The sequence below is a fragment of the Rhamphochromis sp. 'chilingali' genome (assembly GCF_963969265.1).
Source record: "Rhamphochromis sp. 'chilingali' genome assembly, chromosome: 5".
NCBI lineage: Eukaryota > Metazoa > Chordata > Actinopteri > Cichliformes > Cichlidae > Rhamphochromis > Rhamphochromis sp. 'chilingali'.
In genome coordinates this window covers 32454625-32479836 of record NC_137932.1, presented here as the reverse complement: position 1 = coordinate 32479836, position 25212 = coordinate 32454625, and the positions used below count along the sequence as shown (strand labels likewise).

At 39.1% G+C, this 25212-nt stretch overlaps 2 protein-coding genes across 2 annotated transcripts; one reads left to right on the top strand and one right to left on the bottom strand.

The window, feature by feature from the left end:
* Nucleotides 1-671: 671 nt before the first annotated feature.
* ppil4 (peptidylprolyl isomerase (cyclophilin)-like 4) lies at nt 672-15237 on the bottom strand. The gene is made up of 13 exons (XM_080883265.1): nt 15119-15237; nt 14786-14853; nt 13244-13308; nt 13042-13159; nt 12666-12808; nt 12422-12518; nt 11552-11668; nt 11313-11437; nt 11133-11199; nt 5949-6060; nt 5695-5791; nt 5355-5487; nt 672-1093 (listed from the first exon to the last, which is right to left on the bottom strand). Exons 1-13 carry the CDS (start codon nt 15186-15188, stop codon nt 893-895), a joined length of 1413 nt encoding a protein of 470 aa, XP_080739391.1. The 5' UTR covers nt 15189-15237; the 3' UTR covers nt 672-892.
* ginm1 (glycoprotein integral membrane 1) lies at nt 15219-24529 on the top strand. The gene is made up of 8 exons (XM_080883266.1): nt 15219-15383; nt 16908-16979; nt 17086-17185; nt 18204-18358; nt 20058-20217; nt 20328-20557; nt 20974-21137; nt 21750-24529. The coding sequence occupies exons 1-8, from the start codon at nt 15294-15296 to the stop codon at nt 21853-21855; spliced, it is 1077 nt and encodes a 358-aa protein (XP_080739392.1). The 5' UTR covers nt 15219-15293; the 3' UTR covers nt 21856-24529.
* The last annotated feature ends 683 nt before the right edge of the window (nt 24530-25212 follow it).

The following is a 25212-nucleotide window of genomic DNA, read 5'->3' as shown; positions in this document are numbered from 1 at the left end:
TAAATGTCTGACTTTCATTGCGAACTCAAACAATTTTTCACACTAATTTTAGTTTAGTTAGTTATAATAAGCTTGCCCTACATTTTCGTGCCTTTTTGCAGGAAACCCAAACACATATAAAAGGCTGCAGCCAGGGTTAGAAGCAGGAACCTTCTTGTGGTGCAGCGCTAACCAAATTTTAGTTTGTGGTAGCCACCTGTCCACAGTTACAAACCTCATGGCACATCAACAGGTCTAAAATCAGCTTACAGTCATGACGTTTTTATTTCAGCATTTGCTTTTATCCTTTCATCTTCTTTTCATTAGTAACCTATATTAACCTAAGACCACAATGATAATACCTCAAATCTTCCCCTTGCGGGCTTTTAATTGATGGCAACTGAGTGGCATTTTGAGCTACGGTGTGACCCCAGATCTAGGAGGTGGGTGGAGGGAGACACCAGTGAATTCCCTCAGCAGTCTGATTACACCACCCAGCAATTTTCCATGTTGACATTTTCTAAATGTAAAAGACCGCACAGTCAGAAAGTTGAAGGTTGGATATTAATCATCTACCACTTTTGTTCTAAAAAATGTGTGGGGTTCAAGGAAAGGAAGTAAACAACACTTATTCGGTGACATCTGTCACGGCATTCAAATGAAGTGAAAGAAGTGATCAAATAAAAACCTCGTTACAGTGAACTTTTAATGCACATATAAAAAAAACATTTCTTAGTGGCGATCTAGACGACGTGACAAAAACCTGACAATCACCCGACTAGTTCCCTAAAAGTCAAGATCAAGTGATTTAAGAGGAAGTTTAAGATGATGAATATTCAGACATTTCATGATGATCACAGTTCAGTGGCTGTGGTCCAAATACATATATATCTCATTCGTCCTCTGTCCTCCCTCATCTGTATCTACTCTTCTCCTTGTCCTTCGACCTCTTGGGAGAGCGACTGCGGCTCCTGTCCCTGTGGCCTTTATCGTGCCCCTCTTTCCCATGTTTGACCCGGGACTTGCTGTGCTTGTGGTCCCTGTCTCTGGAGCGAGATCGTGAGCGTGAACGCTGGCGGCCTCCCTTTCTGTCCCGCCTGCCCTCCTCACTGTCCTGGAAAAGAAGGAGAGGCAGAGTATGTTCAGTAAAGCAGCTCGTCTTTAAGTCCATAAAGAGAAAGCTACAAAAAATGTTCTCTTCTCTCTTTTGGTTACTGGTATTTAATATATTTTCATCAGTACACAATTGTAGGATTTGCATACGTATGGAACAATAAGCTCTATTATTACCCGGTTTCCAGCATGTTGCACAAAGCATCCTGAGGGTGGTTTGCAGCCTTAATGCTGCTAGGCTAGCAATCAGCTCATAAACTGTTTCAGTTTCAGGAGATTCTGAAGGCGTGTGTCATGCAGGAAATAAATTTGCAGTAACTGAAAATGACGTCAGTCAGCCAAGAGTTATGTTCAACTTGTAAGCCTGAGAACAAGGATCAGTCAAAAGGATTGACACAAGATAAGACCTGACAGATAACGCACAGGAACAAATTTCATGTTTCGCTTTTTCAAGGTAAAAGTTGCTACTTTCCCCTCGGACCCATGGCATCTCTGGGAAATGAGTGTTTCTCAGGCACTCGGGAAAATATTTTCCAAGAATCTTATTTTGTCTTCGTTTTTCAGGTAGGGCTGGATTTATTCATGCACGAGCCGTTTTTGTTTATCCAAAGTTCAGACATAACAGGAAAATGCAGGTTTCTCTCAAATAAAGTAAACGACTAATTATTTACTGTCGGCGGGCAGGAAGTCCTGCAAGGACTCCTTCTGATCCAGAAAAATCCCAATAATATGACCTTTAAGTTAACCTTTTACATACACTGAGGCTATTTATGACATGACTGAAAGATCCACATATTGTCTGACACTATTATACATTAGACACAAGTTCAAGAGCCAAAAAAATTGCAAGTCATGCAGTAAAAAATTTATATTTACAACATGACTGATCAATGTCACGTTACAAAAACAACAGTGTATTTCTTTTCTTTTAAAAATGACCATAAATGTTTGAGTGTTAGCATTTACTGCTATACTTAAACATGAGTAGAGCAGTTACACAAATGCAATGATATAAATATTGCAATGAATTCTGTCCTGACTGGTTTCACTCCACATCCAAAGTTGTAAAAAAATAAAAACAACCAATCTATTCCATTCTTTTCCCTGTGGAGGTGTTGATACACTGGGCTCTTTTCTAGGCAAAAGAGCCTAGAAAAGAAGATCTTAGGAGAATAATTAAAAGTAAATACTGACTGGACAAATGTATAATTAACCAAAGAAACAAGGAAACACATCACATGATAAGCTGGGGCTATCTTGACATCTGATACCATCTGTGAAAAACATGCTGACTATTAAATTCCATATGATGCAGCTGAACATGTGACACACATGTTTTTGTGGAGTCATTGCAGAAATGAGAACAAAGGGTTTTTAACACAATCAACAGACTGTCCACAATGTGCTGGGCTACACACTGACAGATGGTTTTAATGGAAACGAGGAAACTCCAGATATCAAAGGTCAGTGTGTAAACAATGGAGTCGATCACTTCATAACCTAATTAGGCAGCCAGCCAGGTAACTCCTCGCCTGTAAACACAGACGCTGTAAAACACAGACGCTGTAAAACACACTCAGGGACGGTTGTAACTGACAGCGAGCCCATCACCTAACGAGGCAGATTTCTGTCAAACATTTATATTCAACTGTGTGTGTTGTGTGTATAGACCTAGACTAAATAGGGCTCAGTGATGCACTGTGATTGCAGCTCTGTATAACAAAGGAAATAACTCAGTGAACACAGTATAATTATTTCAGACCCTAAATCAGGGATGTCCAACTCCAGGCCTCAAGGGTTGGCGTCCTGCAGGTGTGTTGTCCCTGGGTCAACACACCTGAATCAAATGATTAGTTCATTATCAGGCCTCTGGAGAACGTCAAGACATGTTGAGGAGGTAAATTAGCCATTTAAATCAACTGTATTGGTTCAAGGACGCATTTAAAACCTACAGGACCTTGAGGCCTGGAGTTGGACACCGCTGATCCGAAAAATCAATACTGGTTCAGTCTTTTGCCAAGTGAACTGTAATGATCTTTGACCTTTAACATGTTATCTGAGGCTCGTATAATGAGATGTACCTCTTGTGTTTTTTACAGTTTCTCAGAGCATTGCTGGGAGGTCCGATCTCTGAATCACTGACAACTGTCTTTTCCACTTGTGAATAATCCATCTTATTGTCCATGGTGGAATTCAAATTGTTGGGAATGACCTTATAACCTTTCCCAGACCGGCTTCTCTAAAACCGTCACCGATATCTTTCCTCTGTGGTGCGGTGATAACACTCTCTTGAACAGTTCAGTCCCACACACAACCAAAACCTCTGCTGTTACAGAGGTGCTCGAATCGTCTGATCATCAGTTAAACAAGTGCAACACATTTTCAGGACCTGACTGCTGCTTACTCTCTTACACATCTCCTTCATTGTTATTATGTTAGCTGGATGTGACATGGGCAGTAGAGCTTGTGATTACAAGCTTCTAAACTATTTAGAAGACTTTTCTAAATATTAATATATTTACTGTGTATAACAATATAGACTGACTATTTATAATCCATGTAGCCCACCTTTTCTATAAGTAGAAATCAACTTATTGGAGGTACTTTGGTTGAGTGAGTGGGAGATGTGCAACTATTTTCTTGATCAATTACTGTCATCACTGATATATCAGAGTGTCTGTTTTCTTTTTGAAAAAGTCAGAACCTGTACCAGGTTAAAGCAGTTATATGTGCACAAGAAATAACATGATAATAACTGTATGTTAATTAAAACGATCCAGTTAGTCTTTAATAAAGGTGAAGTGTCACCTCATGTAGAGGCACGCATCTGCCTCTGCCTCCGTTTCATGGTAATATTCTTTTACTACTCCAAGTGTTACCAGCACAAGTACTGATGATAACTCTTAGAACACGTAATACCTTCATCTGCTGTGTGAAATTTATATTTCTATAATGATACAAAATACAGCAGCTAGTATGACTAACTCTCTTTACCACTGGGTTAAGATGGTTTAATCCCTCAGAAAATTCAACATGAATTTATAGCTAAAGAAGTTATGCTCTACTTTAACATGAACCGTGCTGCCACTCTTTAAAACAAAGGAAAACAAAAAAAGAAAAGAAACTATGACCGGGACATGCTTTTTATGAATATAACTGTGTAGGACTGTGATCCTTCACAGATGATGATCAAAGATGCCAAAACCAGAGTTATGTAGGTTGCCACAGGACAGCATCCTGTCCCCACCGCGCAGAAAGTCAAATATTCAAAATTCAGGACTAGTGACTCACAGTTACCTCGGTTTGATTCTGAAATGAGCACCTGCCTGACTGGAAGTGATACTTTGATGCTAGCATATTTTTCTCAAACAGCACGACACCTATAAGGGCACTGCACGTGGACAAACTGTGCTGTCACTAAAGGGAACTAAATATTAGAATAGTTTACCCGTGGCAATAAAGGAGCACTCCACATACTGTTAAAAGCTTATCCTAAACATTGGCAAACCACATCTGTGACCACTTTTAACTCATTTGTGTCTATTCATGCTTTTTGTTTTCGCCATATCTCTCTATGGTTTTTTGTTTATTATAAAGTTTAATGCAACCTGCTCCGAGACTGCAGTTGTAAATGAGCAGTTTTCCGATGATCTGACATGATTACACTTTATGTGTTTGGTATACTGATGTTCATTACCATGTGTTACCCTGTTAAATAAGTGGAAAAATGGAGTGTTGTCATTGTCTTCTGACCTTTGACACCAACAAGGCATTTTTACACAGACAACTGCATATCAGTGTATATGTCTCGATGCATACTCAGTCATCCAGATAAGTAAATCAAAAGGTTGCTTCTGTGATCAATGTATACTCTCCATTTTTTTGGAACATTCTCAGTAAACCCAAGAGACTATTTTGTGGAAACATCCCAGTAGACCAGCAGTTTCTGAAATACTCAGACCAGCCCATTTGCCACATTCAAAGTCACTTTAACAATTCCCATTCTAATGCTCAGTTTGAACTTCAGTAGGTCATCTTGTTAATGTCTAAATGCATTAAGTTGCTGTTGTGTGATTTGAACATAATTAAATAACACAAAGATAAATATTTGTGTTACTGGACAGTTAAAAGGCATACCTAATGAAGTGGCTCGCATGTCTTTAGGTGCATCACTAACAGAATTAAAAACATTTCTAAAACAATTCTTACTGATCAGCGAGCAAAGAAAAAAATGTTATGTCATGTCATGGACTGACTATTACCTTGCGCTTTTTGGACTTCCTGCTGTCCTCATCATCTGAATGATGATGGTGCCTCTTCTCTTTATGTTTCTTCTCAGAGTGCCGATGACTCGGTGCCTCCTCTTCTTCCTCGATTATCAGGTTGTACTTGGAACTTTTACCTGAGTTATGGAAATCTCCAGGAAGTTGAGACAGTCAGTTCTGAAAGCTCTGCCAACTCAAACCAGGAAAAGAAAAGGAAAAAACAAAAAACAAACAAAAAAAGCACACAGCAGCTGGCATGTACTGCAGAATGATATGTTGTGGCACGAAGTGGAAAAGCTGGAAAACTCAATCCCAGCCTATTGACGCACAAGGATACTCTTGTTTTGGCTTCACCTGATCCTTGAGAGCCAGTTTGGATCGATTCTCTACATCCTTCTCATAAGCTTTGAAGTCGTCTTTAGTGTATTTCCCCCCTAGGAAACGGAGAAAGCAGTGAAGGTCACAGCTAATGAAAAGGTGTGGTAATACAAAGGGAGAACAACACCACTAATGACAGAAACTTTGGTGTAACTGGTGCACTTTAAACAACATAAACTAACATGCAAACCACAAAGCCTTCAGCTTCATTACCTTTCCCTTTCCATTTGATCTTTGCAACTGATTGACTGAAGTCTACGTGAATGCGTCTGTCGTCAATGAGCACGTTGTCCATTTTGAAGTAAGCTTTCTCACAGTCTTCTTGCTGTGGAGAAAAACCCCCCCACAGTAAATCTAAGGAGCTTGGAAAGAAAAGCGTCTGGACTTCTTTAAGTTGCTTGAAGACATTTCACCTCTCATCCGAGAAGCTTCTTCAGTTAAAAAAACAAAACAAAACAAAAAACTGGTAGTAAAGCTGCTCGATAATGGTAAAAGTTGTAGTCCTGATTACTTTGCTCAACATTATAATTTAGGTTATATAACATAGCACTTTACATAGCCTCTGTAGAAATTATCCACACCCTCACTTATCTTAACTGCACTACTGTATAGCTCTGTGTAAATAATCATTCTGTACATACGATAATTTTTAATCCTACAACTGTTTACAACTTGCATAGTTCCCATTTCTGTATAGCTGTATATCTCAGATTCTGTAAAGTTATTTATTTCATATTCTGTATAGTTTTTCATATTTATATCCTTATACTTATAGTTATAGAATATTCACAACATACTTCATACCGTGTACATTCTAACATACCATAATAGACCCATTTCTGTAATATACTTACATATCTATATTATTGCTAATATATATTGTAATATATCTATATCACTAAAGCACTTCTGGATGGATGCAAACTGCATTTCGTTGCCCTGTACCTGTGCAATGACAATAAAGTTGAATTCTATTCTATAACACACATTAAACTGAAAACCCCCTCCCACCAGGACGTTTGCATATGCAGACCAAATGGCAACGTCTACCAGCACCAAAGTGACAAAAACTGTAGTTCCTCTTATGGCCTCTTGAGGCTAACTTCAAAAGCAAGTTATTCTCCACAGACTGCAGTAATGCTATTTGGTACAAACATCTTGGCCTATAGACAGTTTTCAGTTTCATAACAGCTTTGCAGTGGGCGTTTCTGTAGGAATTAAGCCACCTCTGCTAATTCTGAACTCGTCTTCTCCAGTGTGTTTGTGCTGTTGTAGCATTATTAATGAATTTATCTGACAAAGCAATACATCTCATTGGGTGATTCAAGTGGTATAAAAGGTTTGTGGTTCAGTTTTGGTGACTGAACTTTTAGTATTTTATATTGTGTGCACTGAATGTAAACAGACACACTAATATATAGATGCCACTTGATAACCAAGCTAGCTAGCATAAGCTGTTAATACGTTTTGGCCTAAATATGGACACGTCTGGCTCCAAAATACATGCAAGAGCAAACCACTAATACTAAAGCTTCAATATGAATAGTCCAAAAACATCTGTGCATGTCGTTGACAGTCATGCAGGAATTAATGCGTCATCAATCATGTGAAACAAGAATCAAGATCGAGTTTTGATAAAACGTTAAGTTACTGGAAACTGAAACCAAAAGACAGCAGTAATCTGTTATATTTATGATATTTTCAGCGTTTAAAAAGCAAAAATATGCTTTTCCAAAAATAAGAAAAGAAAAAACAGATGTTCTCAACATTAATGAACTAAGCAAACAGTAAGAAACCCTCTAAACAACAGCAAGGTTTTCCAATAAGAACCATTATCAGTGCCTACTATCAGATATCCAAGAAGAAGAAAAGACCTTGAGGAGAATTTGACATTAAGTGCCAAACTCCTTAAATAAGAATGACAGGCAAAGGTATCCTCCCTACTGACAGAGATTACATGGCACGAAACCTCTCTGCTAATCATAAGGGAAAACCCCTTGGCTGGGACTCACACCATGTAGCACTACCAATGAATATTTAAACTTTCATTAATCAGAAATCAAGAATTAGGGAACATATACATGGACATCAGCTGAACAGCTGAAGTAAACAACACAGGCCTGCATTTGTTTTTTTGCTTTTATAAAAAAAAATTTGGTTCTAACTTTTAAGCCATTTTATATTTGTATAAATGAATGGTAAAAATACAGTATAAGTTACATACATTAGCAATAACAGCTGGGGTGTCAAATTGAATTACAGATCACAACAGGGCCCAGACGTAGTACTGTATGTAATTTGCTAACATGCTTGAATCAAGAAGCATCCTGGATTTCTATTGCTGCATATCCCATTATGTCTTCTTACATACAGGGAGTGCAGAATTATTAGGCAAATGAGTATTTTGTCCACATCATCCTCTTCATGCATGTTGTCTTACTCCAAGCTGTATAGGCTCGAAAGCCTACTACCAATTAAGCATATTAGGTGATGTGCATCTCTGTAATGAGAAGGGGTGTGGTCTAATGACATCAACACCCTATATCAGGTGTGCATAATTATTAGGCAACGTCCTTTCCTTTGGCAAAATGGGTCAAAAGAAGGACTTGACAGGCCCCGAAAAGTCAAAAATAGTGAGATATCTTGCAGAGGGATGCAGCAGTCTCAAAATTGCAAAGCTTCTGAAGCGTGATCATCATTTGGCCATATTTCAGAGCTGCAACATCACTGGAGTGCCCAAAAGCACAAGGTGTGCAATACTCAGAGACATGGCCAAGGTAAGAAAGGCTGAAAGACGACCACCACTGAACAAGACACACAAGCTGAAACGTCAAGACTGGGCCAACAAATATCTCAAGACTGATTTTTCTAAGGTTTTATGGACTGATGAAATGAGAGTGAGTCTTGATGGGCCAGATGGATGGGCCCGTGGCTGGATTGGTAAAGGGCAGAGAGCTCCAGTCCAACTCAGACGCCAGCAAGGTGGAGGTGGAGTACTGGTTTGGGCTGGTATCATCAAAGATGAGCTTGTGGGGCCTTTTCAGGTTGAGGATGGAGTCAAGCTCAACTCCCAGTCCTACTGCCAGTTTCTGGAAGACACCTTCTTCAAGCAGTGGTACAGGAAGAAGTCTGCATCCTTCAAGAAAAACATGATTTTCATGCAGGACAATGCTCCATCACACGCGTCCAAGTACTCCACAGCGTGGCTGGCAAGAAAGGGTATAAAAGAAGAAAAACTAATGACATGGCCACCTTGTTCACCTGATCTGAACCCCATTGAGAACCTGTGGTCCATCATCAAATGTGAGATTTACAAGGAGGGAAAACAGTACGCCTCTCTGAACAGTGTCTGGGAGGCTGTGGTTGCTGCTGCACGCAATGTTGATGGTGAACAGATCAAAACACTGACAGAATCCATGGATGGCAGGCTGTTGAGTGTCCTTGCAAAGAAAGGTGGCTATATTGGTCGCTGATTTGTTTTTGTTTTGTTTTTGAATGTCAGAAATGTATATTTGTGAATGTGGAGATGTTATATTGTTTCACTGGTAAAAATAAATAATTGAAATGGGTATATATTTGTTTTTTGTTAAGTTGCCTAATAATTATGCACAGTAATAGTCACCTGCACACACAGATATCCCCCTAAAATAGCTAAAACTAAAAACAAACTAAAAACTACTTCCAAAAACATTCAGCTTTGATATTAATGAGTTTTTTGGGTTCATTGAGAACATGGTTGTTGTTCAATAATGAAATTATTCCTCAAAAATACAACTTGCCTAATAATTCTGCACTCCCTGTATAAGCTGATCCACATAAAGGTCTCAACAGCTGGTGATAAACTTCCCAGTAAATTATAAAAATACAATTTAGTGTTTCCTGTCTATTAAGATCCGCATACTTTTGCACGTTTTACAGATGAGCCAAACATTTCCCTGCTGCTTAAACCTAACAGAGGATAGATTTAGGCCTGGAATAGTTCATTAACCAGAGAAGCGGTATTAACGGCAGAGCTCACAATTCAACTCTGCTCCAGTGAGTGCAGACCTGAAGACCTGTTTGGAAATATTTTGTTGTAATGAATTTACTGGTGATAAAAAACAGGATAAAACAGTAAAAGTAAAAAAGAAAAATATTCTACCCAAGTAGTGTGGGCTCAAGTCTCTTAATATAGTTAGATAAAGACCTAACAATATTAGAAAGAAACCTCAATAATCACACAAGCAAGCACTTGGTGACAGTGGGAAGAAAAATATCACTTTTAACAGGAAGAAACCATCCCACTGAGTGAACGTCAGAGGAACCCTACTGATCGTTTGATCATTATTTACACTGAGGTAGATAACTGCTGTTCCATATTTTTAAAGCAGAGCTCGCTCAAAGTTTCAAATATACATTTGATGTACTTTAACATAATTCTTTTGTTTGTTTCATTTGCAATCTATATGCTTGTAGATCTTTTTAAAGACGCGCTTATGTTGCAATATATGTGACTCTACAATTAGCTATGCACTGCCTTGCATTGTTTTGCCCTCTTGTGGACGAATGTTAACCCAAATAATTTGAACCTGTTTTGTTTTTTTAAATGAAACATGATTGAAACGCCTCTGAAAGCTCCAGCGGTGTGCATGCAGGTGTTGGGATGTTCTGAGGCCAAGTGCACTCAATCAATAATTCACCATAGTCAGTGAAAAAACTAATAGTCCATGATTGTGTTCTTCGTTATCTTCTGATGGTGTAGATTTACGAGTTTACCACAGGGAGTTGCCCTTTTAATAGTTATAAGTCATTACCAGTCATAACCTGGGGCAAATTCCACAAAATCAAAGTTTTATGGTTTTTATTTTCACAATGTATAGCAGGCTGACAGCACCTTCATGATAAACACAGTCTTATATCGTGGGTTTAGTTCTCACTTCTCTATGATACCGACTCCACTGAGGCACGGCATGACAACAACATGTCACTATAAGAACATGACTGATTTCCATTACTCCTGACCAGGGTTTTCCCATCTATCACTTTCACTAAATTTATTGTATTTACTCTACTGATACTGATAGATATGCTTCCCCATTCTGCACATATGTATCACACAAAGGACAGTGAAACATGGAAGACTGTTAAAGATATACTGGTTGTGTCATGCAAACTGAAATGCCAAATGTGTACACACAAACATGTCATTAGGGACATGTTAATCAGTAAGCTAACCAGACTAACCGTGCCCTGGCTCAAGCTCATGACACCAAAACAGATCATCACGATATCTCTAAAAACTATAAATAGAGTAAACATAATGCACTGATTATATTATTATTATAGAGGAAAAAAGTGTTTCCTTAAATCTAGAACTTTTTCTTTAAACTGCCATCACTGCAGTATACACACACTTACCTTTTCAAACTCTATAAAAGCATAACAGAGGGAGTCTCCAGTTTTCCAGTCTCTGATGATCTCACAGCTACACAGAACAAAGGATTATTTGAAGAAGACAATATAGAACCAAGGCAAAATATAATAAATAGAAATAACTGAAAAACAAGATACTTTGTAGTACTTGGAGTGAAGCGTCACCTTTTTATGCATCCAAAGCGAGAAAAAATGATTTCCAGGTCCTCATCTGTGGTCACTGGGTTCAGCTTGCACACAAACAGCACGTTTTCTGGAGGCTTCACATCTGCATCAGGGAGGTCGCCCACCTGGATGGATTTACAACAGAAGAGCTTGAGTATTTATTTTTTTGCATCTTCTTACACGCACTCTCTCACACACACACTTCAACATGAAGCTGAGAGCAGGTTTCCTTATCTTACCATCTCCAACAGGATAGCCTGAGTCTTGGCCTCTTTCTCCTTCAGCTTCTCCTCCAGTTCCTCGGCTCCTTTCCCATCTGTATCATCGACCACTTCATCTGCACCGATACGGCCACTCTGCATAGCCATGGCAGAAACATTTACTTACGGTACTGTACAGAAGTCATGCTAATTTCTTTAGATTTTGCTTCCAAGGTGCCAGACCTAATTTTTAAAGTGGTTTTTGAGCAATAGTTCTCCTGGCTTTCTGACGATTGTTCAAAGTGTTTTTTGCATATTGGCTGCTTCTTTTACTGCAGTGTGTACAAGTACTACTTCTACACAATTCAGAAAGCATGTGCTTACAGCCATCTGTAAAACATGGCAAAGGCTCTGTCATGGTTTGGGGTTAAGTTTCAGCCAGTGGTGTTGGGGATCTTGTCAAAACTGATCGAATTATGAACGCAACAAAGTATCGTTCGATTCTGAAAAACCATCTGGAAAGGATCTGACTGGCAGCAGCTTAATTTTTCAACATTACAATGATGTCAAACTGACTGCCATTGCAGTCGAAGCATACCTAGATAGAAAAACACACAACAGAACACTATCAGTCACGGATTGGACTCCGCAGGGCAGTGTGGGGTCATCTTGACAGAGAAGGCAGCCAACATCCAAAACAGAGCATTGATGTCCATCAAGATCAATATTCTTTTAAACAACTTTAACAAGCAAGCTGCCTAAGAAAGTTCAGGATGTGTTAAAGAAGGTGTTTGACCTTTAAGCTTGTTAAAATTAGAATCGCAAATATGAGATAGATATCTTTTTTATCTTAGCTTTATGATCTTGCTATGAACATCTATCTAATTGAAGCTGCGGCCCTATACTCACATCCAGCTGCTCCTTGGTGGGTTCAGGCGATCGATCAGGCACCGGTAGGTCAGGAGGGTCATCGAACGGGTCGTCCAGGATCACTGTGTGGTTTATCCTACAGCAAAATGTAATAATAATAATAATGATGATAATAATAATAATATGCCCTGAGGTTTTTTTTTATTAAAGTGATAATGAACGCAGCATTAACATTATTCTTCAAGTTGATAAAACAAGTGCAATACAGTTTGTCTTGACTCGCCTGATATCTTGGAATGGGACAAAATCCTTGTCAACAAAGGCCTCATTGATTTTGTTCAGGACGTCCATGCCCTCAGTCACTTCCCCAAACACTGTATGAACTCCATCCAGATAGTCTAGGTTCTCGCCAGTGGTAATTAGAAACTAGGAAGAAACATACCTCTAGATATAGTATCTCATGTTAAACAATCTTGCAAAATATTATTTAAAATGTATTTATAATATATATTACATACAGATCTATGATTTCTGTATGAACGTTGAATATGTTTATAGATCATCTAATCTGGTCTAACCAACAGGGGATGAATAATAATGTATTTTTTCTGTGGTTACTGGTCTGAAAGCACTCAACACTGGGTGCTCATCTCATTCACCTGAGAGCCGTGCTGATCATTTCCATTGTTCACCATGGACACCGTCCCCTTCTTCTTGTGTTTAATGCGTGGCATTTTCTCCAGATCAAAAAAGCGTGCCTGGTCCCCATACAGTTTGCTAATAAGGCACAATGGAGAGCATCTTTATTTTTTATCCAACATCCTCAATCTGCTGCCCTCTTAAAAGACGGATAAGACTCACCTATACACAGATTCTCCTCCACGACCTGTGCCAGTAGGATCTCCAGCCTGCATGATGAAGTCTCTCTGGAAAGAAGATGAAGAGTTATGACATGTTACACATATAATGTGAAGAAAAAGACAGAAAAAGTGCAAAATCTTCATTAGAGTCTGAAAAAATATGGAGAAGATTACAGATGTTAAAAGTTTCTACTGAAAAGTCTACATACGATTAAATATATGAATAAAAATTGGCAGACGACACCCAAAGGCAAACGCCCGGTGGTCCAGCAGCATTAAAACCCTGACAATGGGTTTGCTTTACGCAGTGGCAGCACAACTAAATCAAGAAGAAGCTAAAATAACGGATGTCTGAATGAAATACTCTAACTGACAAACTGCTGCATGTGTCAATTTGATAGGTTTCTTTTAGACTTTGCTGCAGGCTGACAGCAGCAACTTTGTCTCTTTATAGCGGCAATACCTGGAGTACGCACAGGTGACTCTCGACGGAATGAGAAATGAAATTACTCCAGTTATTTTAAAACTTTAGCTACTACATTTTTCTCATTTAATTTTACAATATCAAATACAAATCTAATATGAAATTATACTCTGACGTTCAGGCTTCCAGTGATCCATCCATCTACTGCTTATTGGGGTTGCATGGGCAGCAGAGAAACCCAGACCTCCCACTCCTCGGCCACTAACTCCAGCTCATCCAAGGGAACAGTGAGGTTTTCTCAAACCCGCCAAGATATGATCTCTCTAGTGCAGGGTTGTCAAATATACGATCTGGCTTTGGAAAATGTGAAGAGGGGCATAAATTGTGGACTTTAACTGTATTTTTCCTGCTTACAAAGACCTTCCCCGTGGCCATTCATGCTACACCAAAGTAACTAACTGGCAGTTAGACATTTAAATGACAGAAAAGTTCTTCTTTTATTCATTATCTGCTATAGAAAGTAATTACAGGAGAGCCTCGTTAATGAGCTACCAGAACCTTGTTTTCTGTAATTTCACAGAAAAAACAAACAAACTTCAATTTACAAGAACAACATTTGTTTATCATGTAGAAAAACTGAGACGTACTGCATGCACGACCATGCAGGTGCTAGACAAGTGTAACTAGTAAACTGTTTGGGAGTATTTAGAGACTTGTCCTGCTGATAAAGGTGAGCCATGGAACATGGATAAAGTTCTGAGGACTATCTGTCTCAAGAAAGTTGTGGCTAACAAGCAAGGAGGTACTAAAAGGAAATTAAAATCTAGACTAATCAACAAGTCTGAACGCATGGGAACAAACTTAGCAGTAGAAACACCAACCTTCCTTTCTTGCACGGTAACGTCTACATGCTGGTTTGCCATTATGGCAACAATGCAGTTTCAATTGAATTTGAATTCTGCCATATTAACTTGTTACTGGGTCCAAATGCAACACCACTTACACCCAACTTCCGCTATTACTACATACCGTATTCTGGGTTGCTTGAGGTTTCCCAAAGAAAACCAAATTTGAACCATTCACTACCACATAAAGTTTATACAGGACATTTCGCTTTACCTGCACATTGTGGATGAGGCAGTAGTTGTAGTATTTTATCTTGCATAACTTCAGAAAGTTTAAGCAAGCTGGAAAAAGAGCACAGAGTCCAAGTTAAGCCAAAGTAATTATAATTAACTAAGTCTTTATTAACAGAGTATTTATAGCAACACGATGTATGGGTAACTTTGCACAACACCGGCTAATGTTACTAAAACGAATATGAAGCAAACATGCTAACGACGGTAGCTAGCAACCATTAATTCTGTAGTTTAACGTCCCAGTGAGTGACTCAACCAGCAGCCGCTTACAGAAATTAGCTACCACCAAGAGTAAGAATTTTTGTAGTCTTACTTTTAGGCCTTTCGTCTGTAAACAAATCGATCACAATATCGCCCAGACTCGTTTCAAGGAGCACCGCCATGCTGACGTTCCTCTTCTCGCGAGAAGAAAATCTGCGCCTGCGCAGTACATTTGCGTGCTCAATGTTTTTGTTTTAGCTGTCCTGCTGCTGGGAAGTGATCTCAAAATGGAAATGACGTGGTCGACAGTTTGTGTTCTATTACTTCTTTTTGTCTCAGCAACTCGCACAGAGTCGTCGAATAGACAACTGAATACGGTAAGAGCCACGGAGGCAGCAAATATATGGAGCTAACTTGATCATCATAGCATTAGCTTACTGAGAGTCCAGGGCCCTATTCCGGAAAGCAGGTTTAGCCAACAATTGAGGCTAAACCTGATGAGTGGAAATTCCCAAGTTTTTTTTTTCTCCCAGAAAGAGAGTTAACGTAATCTCAGCCTCGGATACCTTGGAAACACTTTGTGAACTTACCTTGCTCACTAGCAAGTTTTAGTCAACCAAGTCGTCCTTCCACAGACTCCTCCCTTCCTGCAGCACCTGAACACATTTTTCAATTTCCTCATCCAAATAGCACATAGAAGAGCGAATTAGTTTACAGAATTTTACATTTTACAAACACAGAAATCCTATTTACACGTTAGTTTACTGTTTTATGTACCCAGCATGAGTGCTTTTATAATCACTTAGTCGTCAACAACTGATACAGCGATTACGCGGATTTATTATCAACTCAGAATAAACTCTAAAGGCTAGTCTGCATCTTTCTAACTCTTGACTATTTCCCTGTAATAAAAAGGTTGACCGTTTTAATCAAATCTTTAGACACAGAACACGCTGATCAGTGATCAACCATATTTGTGTAATCGGTCACACTGATGGAAAAATGCCTGTCATAGTTGAGATCTTGGTGATGTGAATATGTGAGTGAAGAGGAGGCTGAAATGGTTTTGGTATTTTAAGAACTAAACCGATTTTAAAGTGACTTTTTAAAACGAGGCTGTAGAAAGTCTAACTATAATCTGATTACACATCATGTTGAAATGTGTTCACGGACTGAAATTCAGTCATTAAATGATATTAAAAAACATCCCACTGTCAACATCAGCAAACAGGTCTGCCTTGGAGTCAACTCGCACAGTGCATAAGGATCACAGATTCAGACTGGATCAAATCTGTATCCAATTCAGATCCAGCCATTTCCCATCTCATTCTGTCTGGACCTGCTTTGGATCAGTTCACAGTGGCTTATTTTGTCCCAAATCCCACAATGCAAGTAAAATGTCTAATTCAGAATATAAAGAGCTCTTTAAAAACTTTGGCATATCTTATAACATGTTTGTCTTTAATGGTTAAAGTTTACATTCATAACAGATTTGAAAATTTGTCCTGCATTTTTCAAGTTGCATTCAAAACAGGTGCAACATGAACCCAATTAACTGTAACATGTCTGCTATGGCTGCAAGAGAGACAGTGAAAGCAAATATTAGTTCACATTATAAAGGGTTAAACTGGGGAACACTAAAAGGTTTTTTTGCAAATCTCATTAAGAAATGTTTTTTCATGGGAGAAATGATAAAATCCTCCATTCAATTTTTTAAGGTGGTTACAGCCGTTAAGTACATTCAAATATAAAACAGTGATTAACTCTCTGTAACTCTTTTTATTTACTTGTTGCCATAGTGAACCTGCTTCCTGCAATAGAGCACAGCTACATGTACTGTAAATTACAAGCATTGCAGTGTTAAACCTAATCCTTTCGTTTTTAATTACTGACCACCGTAGGAAAACATCCTAATCAATGTGACAGCGGGGACACTGGCAGACACACAGCTGCAAGACTCTAACAACTTACAGGTACTCGGTGTAAACTGCTCAGTAACCGAAGGTTTGTTTTCTGTAAGTATGAACTGCGACAATTAGTCGCCTTTTTGTTTTGTCTATTTTTTTTTTCTTTTTTCAGATAAATTTAAACATATCAGTGAGTGAAGAGCAGGTGCTGGTCAATGACGTCCCAGTGGAGCTGTCGGGGGTCACTAGGTTCAACTGCCAAGCGCTTCTCTGTGAGTTTTTCACACATTTATTCAAACCACTGTGGTTTTAATCAGGGGAAAGCACTTATCTCAGCTGGAAGAAAATATACTGTTCAAATGTTAGAAATGTAAATATTATTGTCAGTGTAAATTCAGTAGAGTTCAGTATTGTTTAATCAATCATGATTTCAAATGTATATCAGATTAGAGTAGTTTATTCTTATGCTTTTCCTTATTGTTTTTGTTAAAAAAGAAAAGAAAAACCACATGGTGGTTAATCACATTAAATATAAGTGGTCTGAAACACTTTGAGAATGAACCAAGGGGCAAGCTCTATATAACACAAATACAGATTATTTTGGTATTTGGTGAACTGTGAGTCATGCTGTGATAGTCTACTTAAATTCAATAAGAAAAATATGGATCTGGAAATGAACACAAGTCCACTTTAAAGTCAATTAACATTACAGTGATTGGAAAAGTCAGTGATAATGGACTTTTAGACAATCATAAATCACTAATGGTTTTTTAATGGACTACCCAACAGACAAACAGGTGGCTGGGTTCCACATTATGTTTCCTAATGTGAGTTTATCATTTTAAAAATGCCAAGTGATCAATAGGAAGACATTTTCCCATTAAGTAAGCATAGCTGAAAACCGTACTGCTGATTAAAGAAGCAATACATTTGAGCAGTTGAAGCAACAACTGAAAAAGCCTAAGTCTTCAGCTGGCAGCTTCATTAAAGTGTAACCATAAAACAGGAGAGATCAGAGACTGGCCAATAAAAGATGAAGATTCAGACATACAAATGAGCACAGACAGTGGGAAATGTGGCCTGTTCTGTTGAAGCTGCCAGTTGGAGCCCATGAAGTAAAAATTCTTATATTCTTGCTCAGTTGTGCACAAGGTCCTCCCACCAGTCTTTTAGAGACTGGTTAGACCCAACTCCAGTTCTTGTTTTCAAGGGAAGTCTGTGGATTTCTTGACAGTGACATTTCAACCTCCAATTCCTCTAATTCTGCTACATTTTGTTTGTTTTTCTTAGTGGACAGTGTCAATGGGAGCAGTGAGTTTGAGTCTGGGGACATAGTGTCCACTGTTACCCGGGTGATGGTGAGCCAGAACAGGCTATACAGTGACTCAGAGGAGGTGGTGGCTCTTCAGGTCTTCAGTGAAGTGATAGAGATGGATGGCAAAGAGGTAAACACTAATTGTACAGCTCTCTGACAGAATCTCACAGTTTGTTTGTTTTTTTAATGTTAAGAATAACTCTGGAGTAAATATGACTGAAATTATCATGTGGGGACAAGCCTCTGTGGCTTTAAAGAGGTGGTGATTGCTTATACTAAACATGACCAGAGTTTAAAGCTGATGCTCTTAAAAACTTGCTTTCACATTCAAAAATCCAAAGTGAAACAGTTTATGTTCATGTAGCAACAGGAAATAGTGTTTCCTCATTTCTCCAGTACAGCCAAATCGGATGGACATAGCTTCCAGGTCTGAAATGTGAACCATATGTGGAAATCCCAAAAGTTGATTCTGTTCATGTGGACGTAGCGTTTTCAGTGGGAGAAATGTTTTTTCACTCATCCAAGTGACTCCTTCAGTCTCAGCTGAACGCAGGTTTCCCCGACCTTATAAACAGTACATTTGCACAGTGACTGAAAGTAGCACCACTGAATGAACAATGGGCCCTGATATGGTTCTTTCTAACGGCCAGCAGGGGGCGGCAATTGTGGTGGCTAAAAGAAGTTTATAAAAGTCTCTCGAAAAATGTCCCTCGCTCTATGACCTCATTAAACACTTTGCCGACGATTATGATGCCAGTCATTAGTTTTGAGTCTTAGAGGATGCAACTTAGTGTTTATGTTGTAAATTATGGTCCCCTTTAACATGCACAAAAAGCAAACAAGCCAGACTTAGCTTCTTTTTTATGGGGGCGGGGAGTTCACTTGTGATTGACAGATCACTTTAGAATGAGCAGTCAGCCTTGCTTTAACTGTGAAATTTGGATAATGGTGACAACAGGGCTTTTTTTGACCCTATGCGACCCATATCCGATCACGGTTTGACAGTGTGAACAGCACAAATCCGATATTTTCAAATCCGATCTAGGTCACTTTCGCATGTGGTACTGAATCTGATACATATCTGATGTTTTAGAAAGCGACTGCTGTTTGAACGGTCATGTCGCATTAAATCCGTCTTCTACATCACTGACACAAGACAGACGCCAATTAACAGCGCTAAAGAAGACATCGCGAACGCTTGCTGGCCATCCAGTGAAACTGTTTGGAAGACAGCGTTGGAGAAACGTGAACATTTTATTTGTACTGCATAATCTGCAGATTCTGACAGAAATCTGCAACTATCCTTTGAAGCACCGCTCCTCTCTAAAACAGCAATAAGGATAATTATTAGGCCATATCTAAATAACAAAATAACTTTATAACTTAAAGCAAAATTGAGAAACGTAAAGTCCAAAACAAGTCTTTATATTAAGGGCCATCAGTCAAACAATACTGTTTGGTCTGGGTCTAAACAGTGCGTTGTGTGTGACGTCTTCTTTTGCACATGCGGGCCGCTTTGAGGGTTCACACTAGAGCGCGTTTGCTGTCACATTTTATTTGTAGTGTGAACAAGCAGACAAAAAATTCGGATTTGATCAAAAAATCAAATCCTTAATTGAGCATTAAGACCTGCAGTGTGAACGTAGCCATTGTGTACGGCATTCTAGAATTTGACTTGTCATTCAAGTCAAATTCCAAATGCATTGTGGGATGCGCCTTTTGAGTCTGATGACTCATGCATAAAATATGCATCAAAGAGGCAGCTTAAGTATGTTTATTTTAAAAAGTTGTTGCATTTTCCTTTTTGTTTTTTTGTGTGTGTTATTCAGGTCCAGCAGCCTGACATGTGTGAGGTGAAAATACTGATGAGCCCAGACTTCCAGAAGCTGGCCCAGTTTACCAACATCTACCCCATTGGACACAGTGATATCTTTAGGGTTCCCAGAGAAAATGATGTGGTTGTCACAGATCCACCAAATTCTAGAAAAGGTTTGCTTTTTGTGTCCTAATTGTCAGTAAACTACTCATTAGCTGTCCAGTTTAGAATATTGGCTATTAATTAATATTTAATATTTTTCCTCCTGCACTTTTCAAATCAGATGAAGAGCAGCTGATCTCTCAGACCACAAGCCAGTATCCTCTGAAGCACACAGAGACCACCCGGGAAGAGATTGCATCCCCTGGAAAACTCCCAGAGACCCCCCTGCGTATGGATCCTGACCTCCTGTATGATGTCAGATATGATGATGAACTTGATTACACTTACCCGAGCCAGCCTGATCAGAATCAAATGGAAACTCCACCCAAGGAACTTATTTCTTCTTACTCTGTAAGTGCAAGTCTGCAGTAAGATCACACTCATTCCAAACAATACAGTCTGCTCCACAAGGAGTTTCATAGGGTCGGACTGAGGATAAACCAAGGCCAGTATAAAATACTGTAAATCACACAAAGCTACTCTTTGGAGTCACAGAGTAAAAACAGGGAGCCAGAGTCTCTACTATTAGGAAGATTAAAGTGAAAGATCTGAAAAAAAAAGTCAAAGTTTGTAGTTATTTTATGTTATCAGGAGAAAATATTGAGTTATTTCCATCACAAACTACACAAAGTTAGCTATACAAAAAGAAATCCTGCAATCCAGCAGGTAAAAGCACATCATTTCCTCAATTTTGACACTTCTAGTCTTCACAAAGTGAGCACATTGTTTGAAAATTTCTTCCACAACAATTAACAATGTCTCCCCAGGCCATGTGTCAGTGGGTAGAGCAAGCCAGGGAGCGTCTGCGGCGCTTCTGTTCCGAATCCCTGCCTCTCTTCTTCCTGGTCATGTGGGTGGTCGTGATCGGCGTGGTCGGATCAGCCGTCATCGTCAAGATCTTAGATGTGTTTTTCCCAATTTGTGAACATAAGTGAGTTTGTTGCATAGATACAAGATGAATGTAGCTGTTGTCACCTATTGGTTTCTTTACTCTTTGGCTGCCGCCATATTTGTTTTCTGGAGGTGGGAGTCACCATATTTAGATGAAAGGGTGGCGTGCTGAGTTGCTAAAGAATGCAAGCTTGGTTAGGAAGCATTCATATTCATGTGCAGACATGCATATTGCTAACAGTTTAATGTAATGCTAGAATTTCACTCACCAGAAGAGAAGAGCAAACTTCTTGAACTGCCTCCTAACTTTAAACTTTCAAATTCAAATTATTGAGTTGCAGAAAAATTCCTGGCAGATGAGGCTGGTTCTGCTGAGTGTTTTTCCTTCCCCCTTTTGCCAAAGCGCTTGTTCATAGGGGTTATATGATTGTTGGGGTTTTCTGTTGTAGGATCTTTACCTTATAATACAAAGCGCCTTGAGGCAACTGTGATTGTGCACGCTATATAAATAAAATTCAACTGAATTTTTGGTGCTGACCTCAAGTGGTCATTAGATGAACTACAGTTCTTTTTGCATCGGCTTCATTTTTGGGACCCAGAATTTTGACCCCCCCGTGATTACTTCCAACAAACTTTATTTTCTGTTTTACAGGCGCATTTTTAATGTAAACTCTGTCCCTGTGATGCCAGAGGATGAGAAGCACAATCTCCTGGAGAACATAGAAGTAGAAGCAGAGGAAGAAGAGAAGAAGCCTTGAATGAGGATCATCTTGACCGGCTCCTCCAGTTTGTTCCTATTTGTTGTTTAACCTGCGGTTTGGCATGGCCTGGTTTTGTTCTGATCTGTGAATCACCACAGCTTTTCCTGTCACTTTACTCTTTCATGGTCTTCGTGAATCTTTTCATCAGCCAACATAAGCTCATTTAATGTTAGCTTATATGAGTCCCTCAGAATGGAGATTAAAGTGAGAGATTTATGGTGCTGAATGTCATGATGCAATGAGATTAAAGTATGGAAGGCTTACGGTTACCTTACCAGAATCTGCTTTCAGCACATCATGCAGAGAATCTGCAACAGTGACCACTTTGGCTTTACCCACACCCAAAACATGTTTAGCTGTAATGCAGTTAACAAAAACAATGTCCAAGATTCAAGGGATTATCAGATGAGCTGAAGCTCTGCTTTTTGAGAAACACTTCGTTTTTGGTTTTTTTTTTTTTAAGTCATTTTAGCTGAAGGTCAAAGGAAAAGACTGATACCGCTCTCCAGCTGCTGGTCTTGTTTAGATTTCTTTAAAGAAATCTGCCAAAATCTTTCTACAAGCAACCCTTCCTAACTGGCACCCATGTTGGAAGGTGTTTTGAAGCTCCCATCTAAATGAATGGTAAGACCCTCTCAATATTATTTATAATGTCCATCAGGACAAAAACTGGAAAAGGCCTTTTTGGTAATAACATGACATAACAGCTCTTATATAAACTCAAACCATTCAAAGTTTACTCTCTTTCCTTTGCTTCGGTAAAACTAACTGTTAGCTGCAAGGCTAACGTGATCAACCCAGTTTCCTGATGGCAGAGCTGTGCAGACACAGTGTATAGGGCATAAATACAAATGATTACATTAACATAAGTCATTGAAATTTCACCACCAGGGAGCAGTGTTTTATCAGTGGGTGTTTAGAAATGTTTTTGAATGTAAGCTTCTTTACTTCTATTTGGTAATTCTATTTCTGCCATATCCCTGATTCTGCAAGTAGCTTTGCTTTTCCCGGTATGATATTGTTGATAAGAATGTGCTCCTAATGACTTGCCTGGTTGGCTCACTGCACCATCTTGTGGTACAAATTGGTATTACACAAAAGTATAACCTTTAGCCTTTGTATCAGATCTGCTCCAAAGCTCAAGACCAAAGCAGTTTGATATGGTCTACATCCTCAGAACTGTTACTAAATGGACCATTTATCCTGTTTAGTTCAAGTTTACGTATCACTAAAAGTTTGCAGCGCAGAATAAAAAGCTAGATGCTGTGGGGTTAACCTATAAATATGGACAAACTGAGAATTTTAGAACCAGAACCAAACACTTCAGAGTTCCCTTAAAAAAAACTTTGTGTATGTAGCAGTTCTTTGTTTTTTCTCCAAAATCATTCACCTACAGCTGGAAAAAATGAAGACAGCTCTAAATGCATTAAATGTATTTAAAAGTAAACAGAGGCAAAGACACTTGCTTAAATCTGTTGAAATGTCTAAAAAGACAAAGCTAAGCAGATTACTGCGTCAGAGTTTCTGTTCTGTCGCTACTAAAAAACTTCTTCCTTTGACTCGACATTACTGACGTTCATCTGTTAATTGTCTTTTTTTTTTTTTTTCACTGTGCCTCAGTTTTTGTTTTTTATAAGGATTCTATCATGAGAAGGATTACTATGTGGTCTACTTTAATCAGTATTGTTTGTGGCTTCCTGTTACTAATATTGTAGAATGTCCGTGAAGCTGTTCAGAATGTCTATGCACCTTCTCTATATATAAACTACGAGCGGACTGATACAGTCCAAGACTGAAACACAATTCTTGTTCAAAGAACGAATCTGCATGTCCTCACTATCACTTCAGTGGCCTGTGCTACAAAGTAGCTGTTCTTTTCTGAACTTGGGCTAAGCGACGCCACAATCTGGCTAAGCAGTCACACAAAGGTGGTTATCAACTGCAGAAGTTACCCCCAGTTTCCCATCTATCCATGTGTGCGTTCACATAACAGAGGAAGTGCTGATCTCAAACATTACCTGCTCCAGAGCAGGTTAAATGTTCAGCAGGTTTAGTTGACCTTGCGAAGCTTTAATCATGCTTTGCAGTGCAGCCCTCTCTGATGTTTGGCAGCTCTAGGTGTGAAGGATCAAACGGCTCAACAGGCTGTCGGTGAAAAACCTGCGTTTTCATTCATCATAAATTCACAAACCACATTTTCTCTTTTCATTGGGTTTTTTTGTTTGTTTGTTTTTATGTGCGAGGGTGTTATTTTACTATTGGTCATGCTTTTTCAAAGACATCCCAAAAGATCAGCTTGTGATGTCATGATTTTCTCTCCCTAGGGCTCAGTTAAACTGCAGTATGCATGATATACTGCGTACAACGAAAAGGTGCATGCATAGTGTAGCTAGTGACTAGAGTTTGCTGCTCCATCAACAAGTTTTCCATTAAAAATAGGAAAGTGCATGATGACTTAAAACAGTGTTGGAATCTGCCTCAAGTTGTGCAACAGAATGCTGTACGCAACACCTAGTTGGTTCAGAGTTAAACAACAAATGTTTTAATTTGGTCTTTGATACATCAGCGTGATATCTTTTTTTGGCATCTGTGTGCATACATTGTATGAATTACAGCTGGACTGTGTATTTGGGTCAGAAATCATGCTAATTAAAAGCTTTCCTTACAACCATCACATGGATATATTGTCTGATAATTGTCTTTGTATGTTGGGTGATCATACTGTGTTACTGTACAGACTAATGATCAAGTGTTATACTGGCACGTAATGTCTACCTTGCGGAGTGACCATGCACCCCTATACACCAAGCATCATGGAAGAGCTCAGAGTACAACCATAAAACTAAAAGCAAACTCAGTGTAGCTCCATTTTACAGGTGGAGGACACTGACATTTTCCCCTCATATTTTCTGACCGTTTTTCCCTAATTTTGCATTAAGCTGTGGTCATTGACACTACTGGTGGAATGATGTAATACATGCATCCTACAGAGGATGTATAGGTAGTCCAGTTCCTCCAGGATGGCACATCAAGACATGCCAGTGCCAGATTTGCTGTGTGATTCCAGGAGACAGGCAGTTAGTCTATGAGAGCTGGATAGGGCTGTAAAGGGTCCTGCATCCCTCAGCAGGACCAGTATCGGCTCCTTTGTGCAAGGAGGAACCGGATGAGCACTACCAGAGCTATTAAAAAAAAAAAAACCTTCAGCAGCACACTGGTGTGAAATGTGTCTGACCAAACAATCAGAAACAGACTTCATGAGGGTGGCCTGACATCCTTCAGTGGGCCCTGTGCTCACTGCCTAGCACATTGAAGCCTGTATGGCATTTACTATAGAATACCAAAAATGGCAGG